The 24,736-nt window shown below is 34.1% G+C and overlaps 1 protein-coding gene across 5 annotated transcripts in view; it reads left to right on the top strand.

The window, feature by feature from the left end:
- LOC150106540 (protein SSUH2 homolog) overlaps nucleotides 1–18,551 on the top strand; it is a 62,475-nt gene extending 43,924 nt beyond the window's left edge. For all 5 annotated transcript variants that reach the window (XM_090393182.1, XM_090393185.1, XM_090393181.1 and 2 more), the window contains exons 6-12: nucleotides 1,682–1,742; nucleotides 2,334–2,521; nucleotides 5,191–5,285; nucleotides 6,854–6,946; nucleotides 14,233–14,335; nucleotides 16,932–17,036; nucleotides 17,851–18,551. In XM_090393182.1, coding sequence (XP_090249308.1) covers nucleotides 1,682–1,742; nucleotides 2,334–2,521; nucleotides 5,191–5,285; nucleotides 6,854–6,946; nucleotides 14,233–14,335; nucleotides 16,932–17,036; nucleotides 17,851–17,997 — 792 coding nt within the window. In that variant the 3' untranslated portion in view covers nucleotides 17,998–18,551. The remainder of the gene's footprint in view (nucleotides 1–1,681; nucleotides 1,743–2,333; nucleotides 2,522–5,190; nucleotides 5,286–6,853; nucleotides 6,947–14,232; nucleotides 14,336–16,931; nucleotides 17,037–17,850) is intronic.
- The last annotated feature ends 6,185 nt before the right edge of the window (nucleotides 18,552–24,736 follow it).

The raw sequence follows: 24,736 nt of genomic DNA, 5'->3' as shown, positions 1-24,736 counted from the left end.
AGTTTCAATTGTGAGTGTAATTTTATGGCTGGGTAGTGTTTACAGCTTGCATAGCCTTTGGATGTAAACATTACAAACTAGACCGAATATTAAATAAACTAGCTATGTTACCTCTCCATATTTGGAAGCTGCTTGTTTAGTCATCAGAGAACATTTGTTACATACATGAACTCTGTGTGTGTGTGTGTGTGTGTGTGTGTGTGTGTGTGTGTGTGTGTGTGTGTGTGTGTGTGTGTGTGTGTGTGTGTGTGTGTGTGTGTGTGAGAGAGAGAGAGAGAGAGAGAGAGAGCATTAGTGTTTATCATTTCTGTCAGCTCATTTTTATGATGGATGTTGTTCTTTGACTTTCAAGGCAAACTGGAGGGTGGAGGGTTCACGTGAGTCGGCAGTAGTTAAATATGACTATTGCACAACTCCAGACTCATGTATCATGCAGAGAAGCAAGGCCGTGAATAAAAGTCAAATGCAGGCTGTGTTTCAGTTGTTATAAAATTTTAATTTGTAAACCCCTCGAGTTATAAAATGCTATTTTATTGTAGAGCATTTTATAACTCTATGGTAGCTAATTTTATTTTTGCACATTGATGCTCTTATAAATATATGCTTATCTATATTGAGAACAATGGAGTCGATCGCGATAAATAATAAAATATCTGTTGTATAATAATAGCATTCTTGGACCATCACATTCGTTATGAAATTGCACTTCATAGCCCATTTGGACTTATGCAATTGTAGAAAAAAAATTTGGACTAATTTTGCTCAAGTATTTTTAAACACACACGCACACATGGAAGATTGCGAAACCTATAGATCAACACGGCCATTTGTGTGCATATAAGTTTTTTTTTTTTAAGCTAAGCAGCTGTTGGGACTGTTTCCCCTCCCTTCTCCAGGAAAAATAATGATGTCGTTATTTGAATAGAAGCCGGCTCTTCAAACAGTCATCCATCAACGTTCTAATATTCCACGTTTGAATCAGAGTAGTGATAAATTCTGCAGAACAAGTGAAAGCCCACTTAAACGATATACAGTACATTTTTATTATCGAAAACATTATCCCAACTTTGCTTTTCCCAATATATTTCTCCATTGTAGGATGTCCACGTATTTGAAGTATCAGGAAGAAGAGTCTGAAGTATTTAATATTTTAGTGTTTTTTTTAAATATTTTTTGTATTTTTCTTAAATGCCACAGTTTTTTTTTTTTAATATGTACAAAACTCTAAATTATAAAAGTACCACCACTTGATAAAGGTCTTTCATGAACGTAAGTTTATCACAGAAATTATAATAGCGCTGTAAAAAGACAATGGAAATATCGCTAATGAAAATTTTCACGCAGAACATTTTAAATAGTATTGCAGGTAAAGAATTAAAAGCTTGTTATCGCAAGTTCCATTTGGTCACGTGTATTGTTGAATCAGTTCTAGGTTTAAATGATAATTTCTCGCTAACTTGATTAAACTTAACGAAGTTTAACATTTTGGATCAGTTTAAAATTGGTCATATTTGCGTCTTGAATTAAGAGTGTTTTGTTTTAGCATACAATTTGAAACTGTTTCAGCTTTCTATACACATCAGATTTATAAGTAACGTGTTATAAATTTAACCAATAGTGGTGGACATATTTGTGTGTATATCGTGAATTAATGTTTTTTTTTATTATTTTCTATTTTTAGTATACATTGGAGTCATTTGGGGAAAAAAGGGAAACTGCGTGGACTCACGAACCCTACAGAGGTAAGTAGATTTGAAAGATTTTTATACAGCAGTTAAAAGAAATGTTTGTGTAATTCGCAATAAATATTCACGAAATATTCTGTTTTTTTTTTTAATTTTTTTATATTTTTACATAAACTTGATGTACTTAACGTCTTCTGGTTTATATTTTCCCGAATGCTAAGGTCAGATTTTGATGCTTCATTAGCGCCCTCTCGTGGAGCGATATCGTGTTATATCGCTCCACGAGAAGTTGTATAATAGGTGTCCTCTCGCGATGAGTCTTCGGACTCCTTGGAAGTGTCATGAATAATAATAATAATATTTTTTAAATTCTGTTTCATTATGAAATTGAAAGGTTATTTAATATTTACAAAAGGTTAAAGGTTAATTTCAAAAACCAGACGATTAATTACTTGACCACCGGTGAAGTACTGTGGAATTGGTTAATTTTTCATAGTAATTATAACAGTTTCTTTTGTTCGGAACAAGCGGAAACGTCTCAGCGATATTCTCATCCCCATCGTAATGCTTCCTAGTTTCTGTATTAAATATAAAACATTGCATCGACTTTCTCTGAATACGTAATTCTATTATTTGTGTTCTCTCCAGGACAGCCGTTGGACACTCCTATGAATGGACCGGCTCCAAATCCGTGGGACGTTATGGTACATCCACAGACGAACTTCATCGATGCGAAGGCAAATGTGGAGGTTCCACACACTGCAAACTTACGCCCTTGTCATAAGTGTATGGGTGCGGGATCAGTACAATGTAGCTCTTGCTGGGGACGAGGAAGAGTAAGTTGGAATTTGAACATTTAATCCGATTAACTAAATCACATAAATCATCTGATCAGTGGTATTAATTATTTTGAAATGGTTACGCGTTGACATAACTTTACAAAGATCTCTACCTCGTTAACGAAATCACGAGTTGTCCTCGGTAAAAGTGGCACTGTCGCAATCGACGATTTTGGGTTCGCCCAACTATTAAATCCCCCCTCCCCCCCATAGCAATACTGAAAATAGAGCATGCTTCATTTTCTACTTCCCACAGAAAATCTTTATCTAAATTTTCAACTTTTGATCACCGCATATAGCAATAAACCAATGAAAATTGACAGCCTTCACTGTAAAGCCAATATATTCATCAGTCATCTTGAATTACATCTTGGTCTCATCTTATTGTGTTTTATCCAAAAGAAAACTTGCATCTTGGATACTTTTTGCTTGTCTAATTGACTTTCACTAGTTTTATGTTTAAAATACCTCTAACATTGTGGCATCTATTTTACCCACTAATCTCGGAAACCAAATTTCCTATCAATCCTGTATATAACCGTGGCTAACTGCTGCTAGCTTCCATGACCTAAAGATTATTTTAGATTTTCTATCCTTAATTTGTTTCTTTAACTAGTGCAGTGTTGTCAACTACGGAAAAAAGTATATGCATTCTAAACATTGCATCTGTCTTGTGTAACTTCATGTATATAATTTCCATCTTTCGGACCATTTCCATTGCTCATTAAATTTCTATTCATCTTTGGCAAATACTGATTCCTCCTCTGTTTTGACGTCCATTTTATCCACCTCCATTAAATACAGGGAAGCCTCACTTAACGCCATTAATTAATCCATCAATCAATACGCGCTAAGCGAAATCGCGTTAAGCGAATACAACAAGCAATAGGAATAATTATAATTCATCCATCAGTTAGCAAACATTGAAAAAATTACAGTATAAGCTATATTTGAGGATAAAATCATCAAAGTGAATAAAAAAATCGATTGCTTAAATTTTTATTTAATGGCTAAACATTTGATTGAGCTACTTTTTTTTACAAAAAAATTAAGTAAAGATGTTTGAATCGTGCTCGACTTTATCATCTTGTCATGCAATTTGCGATAGCTGGCGAACGCTTTATCAAGATTTCGGCGGACTTCGAAGCTTCGTTCCATATCAGAATCAGCATCAAACAAAATTTCCTTAGCATCACTGTGATTGAAAACTAGCTCAAGGTTTTTTTTTGCAGTTAGCTTCTTAGTTAACCATTCTCTTCTTGTTCGCACTCCTTATCTTCTTCTTCCTATGAACGCTGTTCTTTTAGTTGAAGGAGCTCATTCTCGCCTAACTGTTCCCAATGGGAATCGAGCAAGTTTTTCACATCTTCATTATCCAGTTCATTAAAAATTCTTTTCCAAGTGTGCTGATTTCTTCAGTAATGTTAGTTCTTGGATTTTGCGCACGATAAACTGACATAGGCTTGAGTTTAAATTAGCCTTCTACATTGTCCCTAATAAAAGCGTAAGACGATCTTCAGATACTTTGTATCCTAGTTGAGATGCTTCAGTTTTAGCTAGGAAAGTTTTTGTTGGCATAGGCTTCCAAAAGAGACCAATTTCGTCGACGATGAATATTTGGCGATCGTCATAATCACCTTACTGAATTATCCTTTGCAATTCTTCAGAAAACTTTGCCGCAGAATCTTTATCAGCACTAGCAGATTCCCAGTTATTACGTTATTCAGTTCAGCTTGATTTTAAAACGGCCAAACCATCCTAAACTAAGGGTAAAGCTTTCTCGTTCCTCTTGAAATTTGGTCGCTTTCAAATGAGGTAAAAATATTAAAAGCTTTTGCCTGAATATTCCTTGCACTAAGAGGTATTCATTTTTGGTTACAATCATCAATCCAGAGTGACAGAAGACGTTCCATCTCTATCATTAAATGGCTTCTATTTTGGGTGATCTGCGTGCTTAAAGAAGCAGTAGCAACTTTTCCTTGTTCTTTATATTCTTTACTCTTATTTAATATAGTCTGAACTGTAGGCTCGCTGTATCCCAGGTCTGGAACAATCATTGTATTACTAGCGCCACTTTCATGTCCCTTAATGACTTCCACTGTTTCTCTTAACGACTTTTCTCCTAATGACTTTTCTCCTATTTTTATTACTGCAGCTTTCTTTATCAGTCTTTCTCTTTTCCATATCAGGGGGTTGAATATAATAACGCCTTATAGGTATCTAAATTAAAGCAAAATGAAGGAAAGGGGATGAGCAAGAGAACAGAGTTTGCACGTTCAAGTGCGATGATAGCTTTCAGTGTGAACTGCTGAGTGTCGCCGGCCACCGCCGGCAGCATTACCACTGCCAACTGGCTCTACACTGACAAGTGCCGAAGCTCGCTGCAGATTGGCGACAAAAAATTTCGCGTGACTTAAAAAATCGCGTTAACTGATTAATCACTCGCTTATAGTGAGAAACAGTATCGTTTTACTCAATAGCGCTAACTGATCAGCACGCATATATCGAATTCGCGTTGAGCGAGGTTTTCCTCGCTTAACGCGAACGACAGACAAATAAACAAATCTGTTACTTTGTTTCGACATCCTATGAACTTTATCTGTATTGTTTCATTGGAGTAACAATTATTCTCGTTCCCATTAACCATTATTTTGTATTTCTCATAGCAAAACTGCACTTGGTGTAGTGGAAGCGGCAGAAAAACTCAAGCAGATGGCTCGACTCAGAGTTGTACATCATGTGCTGGTAGTGGATCCAGCAGGTAAGATAAGACTACCTTCTTCATTCCATCTTCTACTTGATATTATATGTTATTTTTCTATTCTTGCCTTTGGAAGTTATACATTGCATACCACGAAGCAAGAATAGAAGCTTGCATAACTTCACGTTTTGTATTTTAATAGCTTAAGTGTTTTTAAACAAAAAAAAAATGTTTTTCAAATCAAATGGTTTCAAAGTAGTTCATGCCGTCTATCGTAAGTGACACGAATTCTATAATTTTAAACGGCGAGAAATTATGTTAATAGATCTGCATTGTAAATATGTATTTGTTCCAGTGTGAACACCTGGTTTCACTTCAGAGCGCATGTGCTTAAAATACATAAATTATTACTGGTTGGCTGATAGCGATGGGTGCTTTGGTGTAATCTTAACAACCAGTCAATATTTCTTTCTTTCTTTTTTTTTTTTTTTTCTTTCTTCAAGACTTTTCAGTGCTCAAGTTGGCAATGATCCAACACTGAAAAATATCTCCTTCTCCCTGTGCAAGAAGTTGACATGTCGTGCATAAGGTTACCGGTCATTCTAGATGTGGAAGTCCACTCGATAACATGTAGGATAATATTTAGCCTTGTTTACCTACAAAACTTCATAACATAAATTGCCCGACTAAATCGTTTAAATTTAATTTAGATAATGACATTCGTGAGAGCAAGATGTTTCTAAGACACGCCAGAAGTCGTTATCCCAATAGGAAAAGTTGAGGAAGGAATGTGCCAAGATTTATTTCCAGTGATTCTATTTCTAGAATTCATTCCCTTGGGACATGGTTGCACTGGCGGGAGAAACTGAGTTTTTTTTTTTTTTTTTTTTTTTTTTTTTTTTTTTTTTTTTTTTAAGTTGTTTGATGTTTCATGAGTTCTACAATAGGTGGATCTGCCATTTAAGTTCTGCTTCTAGTACCATTCATATCGTATAATTAATGGAAGATGGATTTCAACATACATTTTAAAATACATACAATTCTAAGGTCAGACTTTGATGCTTCGTTAGCGCCCTCTCGTGGATGTGAAAGCAGCATTTTGTAAGCATTATGAGAAAAAATATATTTTAAAATAGTTTATAAAATATTGAATAAAATAAAATATTTTATGTAAGAGTCAATTATTATTTGCAATCCCCACACTTATTTTTTTTTGAAATGGAATCTTTTCCTTTTGCCTTAATGAGCATTTTGTGATTTTTTCCTTATGTGATGTACTAATGATTACATCTGCAGAATCTGTACGTACTGGAGAAACATAATTATTATTTATGTGTTCAGTATTACTTCATTTCTGCATGACATCTAAATCTTTTTGAATACCCTGAATCGTATGAATAAACAAATCGTTTTCTTAGTAGCCGTTCATTGATCAGGCATTTCCATTCCATTCTCGCCAGAATATGAAACACATTTTTATCCAGAATATCAAATAATGAAGTATTTAAACATGTCCAGAGATCACACATTGTTGCTGAGACACGTACTGCACGTTCAACAATAAAGTTAGGTATGCATCATTTATGCTTGTAGCAATCAAAACTAATGGGTCTTTTCTTGTTTTGTAGCTGCACGTGGTGTAATGGAAGTGGACGCAAAAAGTGTGGCACATGCGAAGGAAAATGCAACTTGAAGTGTTATGTGGTGCTCAAGATTTCCTGGTGAGTGTCGAATATATATTCCTATTTAATGAATGTTTTAGAAATCTTCATTACTGTAAATTACTGGAATGATTATTACAGCATTCTGAGCTTTGGGCCACAATTAATTCGTGGTTCGTTTAATTAATTAATTCGTTTTGAAAAAGTCAAAAGCAGGAAACTGTATTCTGTCCAAATGATAATGATACTTTCTAGTCCATTGTCCAAGTTATCGATAACATGGATTATGTATTTGTTGTTACAAGGATACTTGCGACATAAGACTCAATGATATAATCACGTAATCACAAGAAAGATATTTATTTAACCAAATATTTCGGTCTGGAAATAGCAGACCATCGTCAGTGGTATTACAAGAACAGTTTAAAAAATACAAGCTAGAATACTAACAATAGATCGTTAAAATTAGAACACGCCGCGTGATGTTATATCACTAAGTATGAAACGGAATATTTTGAAGTAGAAACATGATTGAATTTGCTATTAAAAAAATAAAAATTAATGAGTAATCTTGATTAGACTTTCCCAGATTTTTGATATAGATATACAATCATTACGATTCAGGTTGGGACGATGGAGCAAGGCCTCCACGCTTTCCTTGAACAAACATTCGAACCTATAACGGGTTCTCTGTAAGAGGCGAGTCTTGGACCAAAAAGATGCTGTGGTCAGTTTCAATCCCGTGTTGAGCCAATCCAGACTTTTCAGGTTTGTTGTGAAGAATGGAGGATTGATGTTCTTGGATTCTTTTTTCAAGAGAACGTCCAGTTTGTCCAAAATAAGAGAGATCACAGTTGCAAGGAATTTGATAAACTCCAGGAAGAGATAAAGTTGAGCGTTTGTCTTTAGGAGAAGGAAAATGAGAAGACAATTTGTTAATAGGTGAATGCGTAGTTATTAAATCATATTTCTTTAAAATTCATGCGACAGGTTCTGAAATACCGGAGATATAAGGAATAGGCACTCGACCTACTGAAACTTTATTGTTTTGTGGAGGATTATAAGAATTGAGAAGACGTTGAATACTTTTTTCAGAAAAGCCATTGAGTTTCATATGTTGTTGGATAGTAGAAAGTTCTTTCTGTAGATAATCAAAAGTAGAACAATTAGTTTTGGCACTTCTGATGAGGCATTTTATAATTCCTGTTTTTTGACAAGGATGATGGGCTGATTCTTTCAGAATATAATGACCTGTGAATGTTGGTTTCCTGTATACTGTAGTTGTAAGAATATTTGAAGGTGATCGGATGAGGAGAACGGCTAAAAAAGATAACTGGTTGTTTTTTTCTAATTCCATAGTAAACTTTATGCGATGATGTAAGGAATTAATACTGTTTAAAAAGGAAGATAAAGCGTTTTTGCTGTGAGGCCAAATAGTAAATATGTCATCTATAAAAAAAAACTTTTGAAACTGACCACAGCATCCTTTGGTCCAGGACTCGCCTCTTACATAGATCCCGTTATAGGTTCGAACGTTTGTTCAAGGAAAGCGTGGAGGCCTTGCTCCATCGCCCCAACCTGAATCGTAATGACTGTATATCAATATCAAAAATCTGGGAAAGTCTAATCAAGATTACTCATTAATTATTTATTATTTTTTATTTTTTAATAGCAAATTCAATCATGTTTCTACTTCAAAATATTCCGTTTCATACTTAGTGATATAACATCACGCGGCGTGTTCTAATTTTAACGATCTATTGTTAGTATTCTAGCTTGTATTTTTTAAACTGTTCTTGTAATACCACTGAAGATGGTCTGCTATTTCCAGACCGAAATATTTGGTTAAATAAATATCTTTCTTGTGATTACGTGATTATAGCATTCATGGATTATGTAGTTATTATTATTTCTCTGGGAGGGGGGAGGATCGTCTTGTTTATGTCACCAACTTTGAGAGAAAGGTCTTAGAAACTTTTGATGAAATTCAAGAGGTTGATTGCCCTCGATATCCTCACATTTGATAGAGTTTGGCACAAAGACCTAGCTGAGCTTCCCTCTTATGGTGAGTCTTCTCTCTTTTGCGATAACGAAGTATTGGTTTTCCTCCCAAAATATGGGAAACAGTAATACTTCGAGATCCCAGTTTACATCCTGGACTTCCAACAGGTGCCTAGAGGGCGCTCAGCCTACTTAGGACTCTTTCGTTCACGTGTTTCACTTAGTTTTGTGTTACAAGTCTGATATTGTACTCCCTGACGATATCTCAGTGACTGAAACGAAATATTGGAAGAATTAAATAATATTTTAATTCTTTTTTTTTTTTTTTAGTGCTCTTTCGCTCCATTAAGCTTCCAACATGAGTTTCTCCCAGCATTTAAAAGTCCATTGCAATCAAGATGGGCTTTGGAATCTCCCTTCTAAAAGGTAACATCTGTAGGTCTTCAGTGTTAACAAGTTTCTTCTTAATTTCAGGCCCCATGTGCTGTTGTACTGTAGGCTGAACGATCTGACTTGCTTAGAATCAGCATAAAGAAAAAACCCAGTAAGATTACTTAGGTGGTTAGTCTGCATGTAGTTATCTTTGACCAGCTTCTATGGAGACCATTCTTCCAATAATCTCTAACATTATTAAATATTACAGTTTTACCAAAAGTATCAAAAGATGGCGCCACTTTAAAAACAAATGCTTGGATCAATATGCAAACTGTTTAACACCTCCTCTTAAAATACTGTTGTCGCGAAAACAACTTACTAAAGCTTTCAGTAGTCTAAGTATATCTCTAATTATCATGCGAATATGATGGAACTAAGTGGAAGTAATGGAGAGACCATTATCTTCCGATATAAAGGGATTTCCCTTTCGACTAATCTACCTTTATGCTCCTTGACTTTCTCATAAATGATGGATCTATGGTAATAGTGTAAGTCCGTACCAGGACACGAAGGTTGATGTACGGGTCTTCAGTGAATGGAGATGGTGCTGTTTTCCTATTTCTCAATAACACGAATTAAAAAAGAGGAGGAAAGGAAGAAGAAGAAATTTCCTGTTCGTTAAATGCTGTGAATTTTACAGAAAAGTATCACCTTATCCTAAATGTCATTTTCTTTTGTGTATTAAGCCCAATTACTTGTTGTTATACGTCCGTCTAACTTGACTTTTTCAATATTAGTCTGCTATGTCTATCTATCGCCGTGTGTTCTACGGCTGGTTTATCAGTTTTTCAGAAAAATTAACAGTGGAATAGTAGTTCTACTACGGAAAGAATAGTAGAACTGCTATTTCACGTTTAGCTAAAGAGTATGAATGCTACTGGCATCCTAGATGGGATTCGAACCCTATTTTTTTAGCTAAAGCGAGTCGTCGCTACCGACTGCGCCACAACGTACATTACTGGCCCTTCTGTAGACGTAATAATCGGATTGGTTCAGCCGAAATCGGGCATTAAAGGAATGTTTAGAAGAAAAATAAGACAGGAATTTGTTATTAGTATTCTTACATAGTCCTGATCGTCAGATTTTTTACATTTCCTTCTTAATCATGATCACTTTATATACCATCAGCAGTGTCTTTCCTATTTGCTGACTTCTTTCGTTTTCCATTAATGTTTGTTTAACGAGGAAAGATACAAAATCACTTCGCCACGGATTCCCAACCATGAGAAGCAATCTTTCTTATCGCTTTAAAATGGAATGCGTTCAGTAAAGACTGCTCTGCAATTATCGACTGTGATTTTTTTTTCCAGTAACTGAAAAATAAATATATTCCATTTATAATCAAAAGATGGCGCCACTAGCACTTCAGTTTTACACTGATCTCGTAAAATATTTAAAGGCATAGCGAAAAGAGTGTAAAAGGCTCTAAATTGAAGCTTTTTTGGTCCTACGCTTAAAGATATTCGTATGTATGTGACCTAAATATTAAGAGAAAAATATCTCTCTTTTTGCTAATGATGTAAGAGTTGAGCAGAGTAGTCAATTGTTCGGATGGAACCTAAATTCTGTACAGCATGATCTTTAGATACTGGAGGAATTACTCGAAAACATAATAGAAAGCTAGTGAAGAAGAGAGTTATCCCAAATATACCAAGTTTATTTTTTTTATTGTTTTTGTAGAAAACGTGTGGATGCTCATCATCAGCTAGTTATTGCAGAAGTAGTGGATGTTTGTTAGATCGATGTGATGGCCGAGAGAATAGGTTAATTAAAATTTATGTTTGGGATTGTTTAATTTGGCATTGTTGAACATGTCGGTATTGTTACATGTTTGTATGTAAATATGTATGGAATTTTTTAAATTAAAAATACTTTTGAAAAAAAAAAACGTGAGAATTCATGAAAAAATGAGGTAAGTCCTTATCTTCTCATGCTGTATGCAGACGGTGAATTTTCATCACAGTGTCGATTAGTCAGTTTATGAATATTATTCCAACATTGAATTAATCGGTGTCCAATAGTAGTTACATTTATATCCAAGTATGAAAGAATATACACAAAATACATACATACAGTACTAGTTAGAAAATGGATCCCTAGATGCTACTCGTATCTACAGTATTCTCGACTACACCTCTAGAGAAATGCTTAACTGTAGCAATCGTGAGGACTGGACTCTTGTCAGCTTATCAACCATTTAAAAGTTAGGGCTAAAGAGTAATTCTTACCCCTCTTTTAAGGTGAAAAGAAGCAGCTTTATTATTTTATTTTATTTTTTAAATTGTTTATATTATCATAGCCAAAACAGAAAAAAAATGAATAAAATATGTCATTTACATCCTATTTGCTTTAAGGTGCACTAAAACTGGAACACCTTTCCTAACTTAATTGAAGAATGCAAACCATTCCCATGGAAGGTCATTTCCGCAAGAAATATTTAGATAATTCTTCTTGAAAATGTCTGACAGAATTAAGCTTATCGTTTATTTATTTCTGTATAAGAAAGAATAGAGAGCATAATGTAATTAAATATTCTACTAGGTATCAAATTATCAATATTCAAGCATTGCATGCTATAAGAATAAGAATGGCTGAATTGCTATATCCGCCATGTTTTGAATTTTCAACATGAAGGAAGTCGATCGCTCCGCGCATGCGCACTTCATATTCAGTTAAGTAACTTCAAATATATATATATATATATATATATATATCGCTAATCCGAACTAAAAAAAAACCGTGCTCGTTCGGATTAGTGAATTTTCTCCCAAGAGACAACAATAACTAGCGTTTAAGACAAAAATAATAAGATTCTAATGGTACATCAATTAAATTCTGTAAAAACTGATAGAAAAAAGCAGCTGTACTGTAATGTAAAACTTAAAAAATAATAAAGTACACAAGTGTATTTTAGTAAAAAATTTAGTTTGAAAGGTACCTGTATTGTTGAGGATTCTTATTTAATAAAATTGCATAGTTCAGTACATAACTTAATTTGCGTAAAAAATACCACTTTCTTGTACACAACACAAAAAAAGTTTCACAAAATAACACACACAAAAAGTGTTTATTTCTTTGTAAAAAAGTCATTGATTTTCTTTTGCTTCTTGAAAGCTAAACTATTTTCGAATGCTTCTTCTCGGAGCTGCATTAGCAATAAAATTTTGTGGAATGACGTATCATTCTGCTTAGCCCATTCTATCGTCGTCGTCCCGTAGCATCCTCTAGCAAGAGGGTTGCAGCAGATGAGCAGCTCTTCTCCATTTCTCTCTGTCTGTCGCTTCCATCATTCTTTAACCAGTCCATTCCACGATGTCATTAAACCACTCTCTAGTTGGTCTTCCACGTCTTCTCTTCCCTTCAACTTTCCCTTGTAATATAGTTCTTGTCAGGTGTCCCGAAGAACCTCTCAGAAGATGTCCTGCAAATCTAGTCTTTCTTTGCATAATATTCTTTAACAGTGTTCTTTCCATCCCAACTTGTCTTAAAACTTCTTGATTTGATATTCTTTCTGTATAGCTAATCTTTTCCATCTTTCTATAACACCACATTTCCAATGCATTAATTCTTTCCATATCTCTATATGGAAAGAATTTCCATATAGAGATATGGAAATTTCCATAGCACATTCTATACACATATTAAAACTGTCAACTTCCTCTTCATGTTTTACTTTTTTTTTTCTTCGAGTTCTTTATCGTCAGCATCATCTTTTTGTGTATCACCGTAGTTATCTTGGTAAATTCTAGAAGGCCACAGATTTTTCCATGACACTTGAATTGCCTCAGGTTCGACGGCTTCCCAAACAGTAGCAACTCAGAATGCTACATCCTTAATTATTAATAGTACACAAAATAGTAATACGTAATAAATAAAACTTTTTTTTCTTTCAAACCGCAGTTCGAATAACTAGAGGATTCGGACTAAAGAGGTTCGGTTTAGTGAGATACCACTGTATATATATATATACTGTAGTAAAGTTTTACGTTAAAATAACTCTTGGAAACATACAAGAACTGTAAAGAAGTGTCCATTTGGGGGGGGGAGGGGGGAAACAGAAGGTTACTCTCGAGTTCAGAATGTAATAATTCTCCTAAAAGCAAGATCCTAAAGAACTACCTGAAAGTCTCAGAATAGAACTGAAGTATGTATAACTTCCTAACTTCCTTCTTTCTGGTATGAGAGTGATTTACACACCTGAACAGTGCCGTACAACTATCGTTTGCGAAGATGCTATTCTAAAAGGGGGGGGGGTATAATTATTATTATCATTCCTCTTAGAATATATTTTTCAAGATTTTAGACTTTAGCCTCTTTGCTGCGTGAAAAATTTGAAAAAATATCATTTCCCACTTTTTTTAATGCATTTCACGAAAGGCGTAGAACCTATTAGATTCCTTTTGTTTGTTTGTCTACGCATGTGCACAACTACGCTTTGGCTGACGGATTTTTAGTGAACTTTAGTAATCTTGTTTAAAAATTATGCAATCATCTCAAAATCGAGATGCAAAATTATTCGGAACTTATATTAAGAAACGTAATTTACGATTGTTCCTATTATCTCCTATTTCTTATCTCTTAATTAGGTTAAGATATACTCAATTAAATTTCTAATTCAACGAATTGGTTAATATATATTTGATGGAAATAATTTTATGCAAAGGAAATAACTATTTATCGTTATGTTTCATATTAAACGCATCCAAATATAATTATATTATTAATTTTATGTTTGACCGAACCAAATATTTTGACAACAGATGGCGCCACCTCACAAATTGAAAACATGCTCCATTAGGATGACAATTGAATTGTCTGAAATATACAAAAAGAATTAAATGATTTATTTATTTATTTTTTTTTTCCATCATGTGTTTTTCGTATCGAGTTCTTTTATTTTTCCATTGCAGGCAGAACCATATGGAAGATTATATTTCCGAACAAAAGTTCCTTCCGAGTGAGTTAATTAGGAATGTGACTGGCAACGTAGTGTTCGAAGAACAACATCCGCGGGTAAGAAAAATTCAATAGTTTTGAATAGCCAAAAATTATATTTAATCTCTTCCTATATAATTAAATACAATGGAAATCCATTATGTATTTATGATGGAAAGCGATTCAATAAAAATTGCTACAAAAACAAACGGCAAATTGATTACCGTATATTCCGGCGTACAAGTCGATATTGGAATTTTTTGAGTTTTTATAGTATACTCGTCGTATAAGCCGACTGTAAAAATTTCTTTTTCGTATTGACCAATAGTGAACTAAAGTGCAATGGCCCCTTTTAAAAGAATGAAATATGACGCGAGTTTTAAGTGCAAAGTGATTAAATTTGCAAAAGAAAATACTAACTGTGTTGCTGCACGTCAGTTCGGAGTAAACGAAAAACTAGTTCGCGATTGGAGAAAAAATGAAACTTTAATAATGAAAATGCCAAAAAATAAATGCGCATTACGGAAAGGAATTTGTAAGTGGCCTATTCTGGAAAATAATGTTGCGCATTGGGTTCGAGAAAATCGCCAAAATGGACTCATTATAACGAGAAATAATATTCGTTTACTTGCTTTGAAGTGGGGCAAAGCAAATAAAAAGGACAGCGAAAACTTCAAAGCTACAGTGAGTTGGTGTAGCCGGTTTATGGAAAGGAAAAATTTAGTGCTTTGACTGAAAACGAAAATCGCACAGAAGCTGCCAAAGGATTCGGATGATAAGTTATTAAGTTTTCAAAGATTTATAATTGCTAAAAGAAAGCAAAAAAATTATTTATTGTCTCAAATCGGAAATATGGATGAAACTCCAGTTGTGCTTGACCGGGAATAGAACAGTAGAATTGAAAGGAAGTAAAACTATTTCTTTAAAATCAACTGGACATGAAAAAATAAACCGTTTCACAGTTGTACTTGCTTGCATGACTGATGATACTAAATTAAAACCTATGAATTTTTAAAAGAAAAACAATGCCAAAGATCAAAATTCCAAGAAACGTTTTGTCCATGTTCATGAGAATGGTTGGATGGACGAAGCAGGAGTTAACCTGTGGATAAAAAATATTTGGAATACACGACAAGGTGCATTAAAAAATCCAAACAGTCTTTTAGTGTGGGACGTGTTCAAATCCCATTTAACGGAGAGCACGAAATCTTTATTAAGAGAGAATAATACTAATATGGTAGTGATCCCAAGTTTTTGTAATAAACAAGCCATTTAAAGACAGTTTACGAAAACAGTGGAATGCGTGGATGCAAGAAGGAGAGAAAAGTTACACAAAAGGAGGACAAATGCGACACGCGTCTTTGGTGACTATGTGTGAATGGGTAGCGAAAGCATGGGATGAAATAAAACCAGATACAGTAATAAAATCTTTTAAAAAAGTGCTATATCTAACAAATTAGATAGCTCGGAAGATGATTTTGTTTACAATGATGACGAAATTGATGGTAAATCTGATGGAGAAAACGAATGCAATTTATATGACGATATACCTGAAGAAATTACAGAACCAGAGTACAAATGAACTTTTCATACATTCAGACAGTGAAAATTAAATTTTAATTATGTAGTTACCTACCTATTTTCAAAAAAAAAAAAATCAGCTAACGCCTTTTTATTCCCGTATACGGGGAGTAGGCGAGGCCATTTAGCCCAATCTAACTTTTGGAGACTGAGTGGGCAGTTCAATCTCCACTGGTACCAATCAGAGATAGATGGCCCAAGGCTATCACTAATTAAGCGGTACTCAGTGAAGAGAGACGGCTCAAATGTGCCGCCATCTCGTGGTCCCTAACCCTAACACAATATATTTAATGTCTGAAATAATGTGGGTTCTAAGGTCGATTTTCTTGAGTTTACAGGACGAAAAATCCGAGTTTCCGGAAGGAAAAACCTGCTTACCCGTGCCAGAGATCGACTAACTCGGGAACCGGTCGAAAAAAGGCTTAGAAAAATTTTTCTAGTCGCCGACTAGACTCGAAACCAAGTCTTCCTTCGTGCGGCCAAGCCCCGTGGTTGGCAAACGCCACATCCACTGAGCTACACATTTCTTTTGTAAATAAATAATTATATAACATGTAAATACTTTTTTTCTGTGAATAAATTTGATATAAGTTGAAATATTTTTACTTATTTACCCTTTTTGTATACTGCTAATAAATTTAACAGAGTATGATACGTACTAGGTTTTTTCTTGGAAAGCAATCCATTTTTGATCCGGCGCATAAGCCGACCTAAAAAATTTAGTACTTTTTTTTCAATGCTGAAAAGTCGACTTATACGCCGGAATATACGGTAATTTGATTCTATTAATATTATTGAAATCGCAATTATTTAAACTACACATGTTTATCGTTACAACTGTTTATAAACGATGCCAACTATCATAGCATATTCGTATCTGAATATCTTATGGATAGATGGCGCCACCAGGACGAACTTTAACATCGATGTGGATGCAAGAGAGATCCGTTATCTTCGAAATATTGTGTAAGACATAGCCACTCAAAATATACGATAAATCTTTTAATTCTGCAATTTAACCCCCCTAATCTAGATTAAGCTTTGTATAATTTACATCAGCAGCAAGGTAAAAGTGTACAATGATTTCTTACAGGTATGGCCAATCACTCATTCTCCTGATTATCACGTGAACGAAGCTTCCAATAGCCTCGTCAACAAACATGCTCAGGCCTTTTCGACAGAGAGAATCCTCCAACAGGTAAATATAAGAACATGAACGTTCTATTAGTTCTTATTTTATGAATTCAAAGCAGGTATTTTTCAGCTACTTGATGACAATTTTCTTTTAAATATTTTGCTACGAAAAATTCTGTAATTAAAGTTGTTAATTTTAAAATGGTTTAAATTTCTGGAACACAGAACACGGATTTTAATCCTGTAATACCGTATTGTATTTCGAATATGTTTTTTAAATCCCTCGTTATTACACTTTTGTAAACCCGATTCATTTTTCTTTGATCCCCGGATGTGTTTCAAATACCGAATACTTCGAATTGCACGTATGCCACACCATTTCATAAATATCAAAATATAAATGATTAACCCATCTATAGATGGTGCACTTAATAATACAGGAAGGAAATCATTATCGGCGATCTGTGCGCCATCTAATTAGACTACTTTCAACCACTCTAGCTGACTGGAATTGCAATCAACATTGTTTGAATGAGCACTTCATTCTTAACAATAGGCACGTTTTTAATTGTTCTCTTACATTAATTCACAAGCAACACGTGCGATGCCATGGAAACGGAAATCTTCATGAGACAGTATTAATTATACGTATTCTATTATAATAACAATCCAAAAATCTCTGTTCGTTTCAATTCTTGGAAATACGCTTTTTTTAATACAGCATTGTAATCGTAAAGGAGAAGTAATTAATGAATAATGACAATGATGAACCACCAATCTAGATGATATTAACTGTTCACGCACGATTTTTTACACTTTTTTAGGTTAATTACAATATCGAAACTTTATAATACTCTGTTATTTCTTTTATTCTGTAGCGTCATCGAGTGAGAATCATCCCAGTATGTGAAGCTAGTTACCGTTGGAAGAACGCACAAGGAAATTTTGTAGTGTACGGGTTTGAACATGCTGTATATTTTCCTGATTATCCACAAAAGTGTTGTTGTGGTTGCACAATCCTCTGAAATGCTTTAATCATCACAAGAGATTAGTAGGATGAAAATTTCATTTTGGGGAATAAAAAACGAAATTTAAAAAAAAAATGAAATCATGGATTTTGAAAATGTATCGATGAATAAGATTATATATATGGAGAACTACAGTAAAATATTGACAACAGCACAGTAATGCAGGCACATAAGGGAAAGAAAAAGCTCTGCCTTTCTGACATATGCTTGAAAACAAGTAGCCTTACGAAGAATCAAACTCTGCCTTAATACACGTATAATTTGCTATTTCCTTACAGTGTAATCTTTTAATAGAAACCAAAAATAGGCAATTCGAGTTTATTTTTTTCATGCTGTATAAATACGATTTTAATTTTCTTGATGTACAATTCTCTTAATATTCATTCGGAGAATGCTTTAAAAGGGATGTTTGGAGTTAGTGCTGCCATCTTGTGGCTGAAGAGATAAAATGATGTATTTAAGCCACGGAGATGTAAATATCCATAAAATAAGTGTATAATTAATGTGCTTACTATATGAATGTGGTGGATAATAAAATAATTTTAAATATTTGAATGACTTTTGTTTTTCATCATGGCTTCTATTTACTTTTTTGCTAAATAGGTGCAGAATGCCACAGATATAATTAGAGAATGGTGTCAGTTTTGTATCGGGAATTTAACATACTGCAATTTATCTGATATGAAACAGGAAAAGTTCAGCAGATAACAGTACTCTTGGTGGACGGTAGATGGCGTTATGTGTAGAAGGTGGATAGTGACGTAGTATAATTGTAGAATTAAGTAGTAGAGCAACCTTCCACGATGAGTTAGGAGGCGTCACATAATAATAATAATAATAACAAAATTAGCAGTCATTGTTATAACAAAATAGCTGCTACTTACTGAATACTATATTTATTATAGAGAGACACTTCAGTGAAGCAATGAGAGACTTCTTTTTCATGGTTCGTTATATCATGACAATATTTATTATCCATTAGAGCATCTCCTCGTTGTGAAGTGCGAACTTTACATTAGCCATGAGGAAGCTTATTACAGAATTAGCGAATACTACTATTTCATTGTCCTAATTTTTATATCTCTTAAACCACATTTTTGTCAGCAGATTTTAAAGAGATTAAACATCAAATTTCATTAAAATTCGTCAAGCCAGCGAGCCTCCTTTCAGCCGTCCATAATCAAGTTAACTTAACCATAAAGGAAAAGGAAACCTTTATGATTTATATTATTGATTATTTCTTGATCTTAAAAATTCGCCATATAAACCAATAAACTCATTTAATGTATCTCCCTTGCAAAGTATTACCAATGAATGACTCCGTGCAACGAAATTCTACATTCTTAATCCCATTGTAGGCGTAATAATATTTTGTTCATCTTTACAACAGTCAGAGGTATCCAATCTGACATCCCCTCCCTCCCCCGCCCGGAGAACTAGGGCGGGGAAATAAGTACCAGCAGTCTAATAATATACTAGACAGACAGACAGGTAAAATACTGTGATGCTCATGAGGCTTAGTTGTCTTGGTGATTTCACAATCAGTTCAAGCAAAACGCAGACACCTTGTTGCCTGTATGTGTTTTTCAAAATACATGAATATTAGAAACGACAGTAGTTTCTCATCTTTTTTTTTTTTTGTAGTTCTTTAGCTATAGAGAATGTCGAACACATTGCTATCAGAATTATGAATGTTTCAAATGTTGTTTATCCACGTTTCTTTAAGTGAAAATTCACTATGGGATGTTTTAAAACAAATATTGGCAGAGTGACTTGCACTTGGAAGTACAATATTTTAAGATTTTTTTTTTTTTTTAGATTCATCTTTACTGATGATAAATAAAAGCTCGGACACTAAAATGCAGACATCTTAGTAATAATTATAAGAGTTTAGTTCTGAGATGTCATTGATAGTTTCACGAAAAGATAATACAAACAACTAAACTAGTCCACATTCAATATTAGTATTCGTAGATAACAGCAATATATACATGCATTACACAAATATTAGAGCAACCTTTTTTTCTTAGCGCGTTTCAACAGTGTTTTAAGATTCCTCTCATCTATTTTAACGACGTTAGTAACTTCACTGTAGAAAACGCCGGCTTCCGGTGCCAGTCTAGAACTTCCGGTTTCTGCATGAATTTAAGTATACCTTGAGAAGATCAATGTGTGAGGGAGTTCTGTTATATTCGATCCCTTCTTGATCTAGTGAAGCTCGATATTTGGGATCTGATGACAACGTGGATGTTTTGGTGTCCTGTTTCGATGATTCTAATTGGGAAATACCACCCCGGACTTATTATGACGGCTACGTGGCATTCCGATACTGTTCTATGTGGATTGACCTGCTTTCCACTTCTGTTTGGATGAATATGGTCTTGTGAACTGAACGACACAGTTTGTAAGTTGCCGGTGGATTGCTCTGTGGCATTTGAAATGGGTTGATCAACATCGACCAACTGTAAGTAATTATCCAATGTTAACCTTGGAATGTATGATCAGTTGTGGAAGGAGGGAAAAATTGGATAGAAGGACATAAAACAGAAGTGACTAATGACTTGCGATGGTTAACTCTTTCCGATCAATTTAAGCAGACAATGTCTGACCTTTGTTTGCTTAACTATCCACAGAAAATAAAAAAAAAAAACTATTTCACATAAAAAACTCACGAAAATGTCTTCGGGAACAAACTATTATTTCTGTGGTTTTAGGGTATACCTTGATTTTAATCGAAAAGTGTCTTCTTGTTGCACGAGATTATTATGAGCAAGTGCATCCAATATAAAATAATATTTTATCGTTTACCTTTGATATCGCTAAATGAAATTCCCCCCTGAAATTGGGTATATAATAGACAGACACTTAAACATTCTTTTTATAGATATCCCATCCTAATTTAAAGATCGTCGCAGTCTTTGTTTGTTCCGTCAGCCTTTTGTCTACGGAAAAATATTTTTATGTCGCATGCTTAAGTTCCTTATTTAGTTAGTTCTTAATTTTTTAAGATTACAACATTTTGGTTCGACATTTTTTTTTGATGATTTAAACAGAAGAAAAGCAATAGAATTTAAAGGTCGAGGGAGTTATTCTGGGTTTAGTGGGAGTTACTAAACATTTAGTGAAAATAATAATCGAAAAAAAAAAAAAAACACAATATCAAAGGAGAAAGACAAAAAAAGTAAGATCGGGAAAATAGCGAGATGGCAAAACGAAAAAAAAAATTATTTATTTTTTGCATTGAAATTGTCGCCAATGGTTTGGGTCTTGTAATTAATGCGATTAAAATAATCAAATGTATATTTATATGCGTATATTATACTCTCTAATTCTAGACATTTTTACGTCACATATGTCAAATACACCACGTGACTCCGTAATCCATCCACGATTTTTTCAAGCCGTCATTGGAGTCGACAGAACTTCACTAAAAGCAGCAAATCTTTGTCCACCACAAAATTGTTTCCATTTTTTTTTTTTTTTTAATCTTCTCGTGCGTCTACTATACCACATCGCCATGCACACCTTAAGAGAAAATTACACGTTTACTATCGCTTCGTGGAACAAAATATAAGATTTTTTTTTTTTTTTTCTTTACAGAACGCGTACTCTACGGTGCAGCCGAGTCGTGTGAAGACCCCTGCCGTTACTCAATGTCTCAACATCAATCTGCTTCCAAGACAATAAAACAAACTCTTCTTACCTCGCCCTAATGGGTTTGGTAAGTCACGGACGCGTTGAACCAGGGCCAGTGTCCGAAGGTTGATCTTCCCAAGGTCACCAGGCTACATATTAACGTAGGTTCGCCTTCACCAATGCTACTACCTTTAAGTGCTACAAGGAATTTTTCTCACGTTATTCGCACATGGCAGTCGTGATTTTCTTTCTTTTTTTTCATCGACGGCTTACCGTAAAGTGAAAGGACGTGAAGGACAAAGCTACTTGTAGACAAAAAGAAAAAATGGAAGATGTATTTGTTCTTAATCCCATCTCTTCTTAAAGACTGTCGCTTAAAAAAAAAGCAACTTTTTTTTCCCTAGTAATACTGTACAGTGGATCCAAAACCTCCGTTTAAAAACTATAAAAGGATTGCAGACAATTACAGAAAAGTGCATTTTATAATTCATTGTTGAGTGACGTCATCTATTACGTAACACAACAATTGAAACCTAGAATAGTTTTTTAATCTTTTTTCGTATATGTACTCTAGAGATTTCAGTGTAGTTCTTTTTTTTTTCAATTTAATGACACATTAGCAAACTATTTTTATCAAAAGTTGCACAGGTTGAAATAAAAGTTAAGATTTGACAGTTGGAAGTCGGTCATGCATGGAGACAACTTTGTCACGTGACCAATCTGATGGATGAGATTTTTTTTTTAAAATAAAATTAATTTCTTTTACAAGTAGGATAATAATTATTTAATTCTCAACAATTCAAATTCTCCTAAGGTGGTTTTAACATACGTTGCTCAAATATCAGTCACATTCTGTGCCTGATATTTGAGCAAATAAAAATACCATTTGATCCATTGAATAGAAGAACGTGTCCTTTTAGGAAAAGGAAAGTGCCCCACCCATCGCATTTATTTACTGCCATGTTTCATAGTAAAAGAGTACGCATGACTTCGTTAATGTATTCCATTTGTCTTTATATCTTTTATAAAATTTTCTTTGAAAAGTCTTCCCGAATCAAATTTGCTTTCTGCGGAGGTTTTAAAACTAACCAAGAAATTCGTTCATTTACTTCACCAGCTTAAAAAAAAAAAAAATAAAATAAAAAAATAAAATAAAAAAAATAAAAAAAAAAAACACTTTTCATTGCGCACAAACAAACCTTATACGCCAAAGTTTGATATCAGAGCATGCGCAGACATGTGGTAGTTAAGATATCAAATGATAGTGTGTGTATGGGTGAAAATGCATTTTAGGCAGTAATGCACATTTTGCTGCTTGTGTTTCATCTGCTCTCTCTCGCATAGAGCAATTTATGTCTGTTCGGGAAACCGTTTTCGCTTGCGTTGTCATGGTAACCGCTCTTAGCGCCATCTCTCTAATAAAGAAAGCTTTGTAAGTGTAAATTGGAACAGTCGTCAGGTGCTAGAGAACAAGCATTTTAACTATCTAATTTAATATTTCTTTCACTATCCAAGTACTATTCTTATGTGTAAATAAAAAAAATATCATATTGTTGCTGTTGTTTTCATTTGTACATACACGATTCAGTCATCAATGAGCAGATATTTATTAACAAAAGAACGATACAGTGAGGTTAATATTGGAAGATCAGTTGTAGTATACGAGATACACATCGTTGAGCAATATTTAATAGGTAGAAATGGATCATTCGGATGACTCATTATCCTCTCCTATAAAATAAAAAAAAATTATAAATATTTATCACAAAATATTTTATAAGTCAGCTATTTAAACTGAGTTTAATGTTAATGGTACGTAAAGAAGGCTTTACGGCATTTCACGTGTGTATTGTAGGAAAGTCATCTCAAATCACAAAGTAAAATATTAAAATATCTCAGCTCTTTGCTTCATGCGGATTGTGTTATACTTCTAAATAAATCCGCTACAAGTCTGCAAGATTCCACTAAATTGAATAACTGTTGTAATAGATATGGTATGAAGGTCAGCATTAAAAAGACAAAGAAAATAGGCAGAAGCATTGAAAATATCAACTGCATTTTGAACAGAGAACCTGTGGAACAAGTAAAACATTTCAGCTACTTAGGCACGATTTTTAGTGAAGATGGTAAATTAAATATGGAAATAGACAACAGAATCAACAAAGCTGGTATGGTAGGAAGTCAATTGAATAAATTTATATGGAATAAGAGAGAAATTAGTTCAAAACACTAAATTAGTTGTATACATACACTATTCAAACCAATGTTAACTTTGATCAAGTATATGGATAATATACTTGACCAAAGACTAGAGACCGCAAATATGAGAGTCTTGAGAAAGATTAGAGGTGTGAACAGATGGCATCAATGGCAATATTACATTAAAACGAGGATATTAGGAAAGCACTTGACATTGTCAGCATCCAGGAATGCGTTAGCAGAGCTAATCTCAGGTGGTATGGTCACTTGAACAGAATGGGTGAAGAAAGATTAGCAAAACAAGTGTTCTCTGCAAGGTTGGCAGGAATAAGACCCAGAGGAAGACCAAGATATAGGTGGATTGATACGATAAAAAGTGCCTTAGAAGACAGAAATATAAAGTATGATAATATTGGAGTCTTGACAAGTAACAGACTGATTTGGAGGAAAATTGTAGATAGGAAATTAGTGATGGTGTAAATTTTCCATTTAATACTATCATATCCTGGACGAAATATTCAAACAGCATATTGTCAAGCACAGATACAGAATACGTAAACAAATGCCGAAATATTATTCATAAAGAAATGTATAATTGCCATTTGCTTGGATAGCTGAATGCTTTAAAATTTTAGTTAACTTTTTAAGGCTACAAAAAAGAGAATAGGCTTTTATGTCTAAACAAAAGTTCAGAAATTATTCTTAGGAAATTAAAGTGTTTAGCTTCCCCCAATAAAAAAAACAGGCTTACCATCCTCCATGTCCATAGTAGCCTCTATGACCTCCATAATAACCTCCGTGACCACCACCACCATAGTACCCTCCGTATCCTCCATAATATCGTCTTCCACCACCCCATCCGTAGCCACCTCCCCATCCTCCATGTCCACCCCATCCATGG

The sequence above is a fragment of the Typopeltis vanoorti genome, chromosome 5, assembly GCF_054136105.1.
Source record: "Typopeltis vanoorti isolate ZY-2024b chromosome 5, IOZ_Tvanoo_1.0, whole genome shotgun sequence".
Classification (NCBI taxonomy): Eukaryota; Metazoa; Arthropoda; class Arachnida; order Uropygi; family Thelyphonidae; genus Typopeltis; species Typopeltis vanoorti.
The sequence above is the reverse complement of the archived record's forward strand: the minus strand, read 5'-3'. Positions and strand labels throughout refer to the sequence as shown.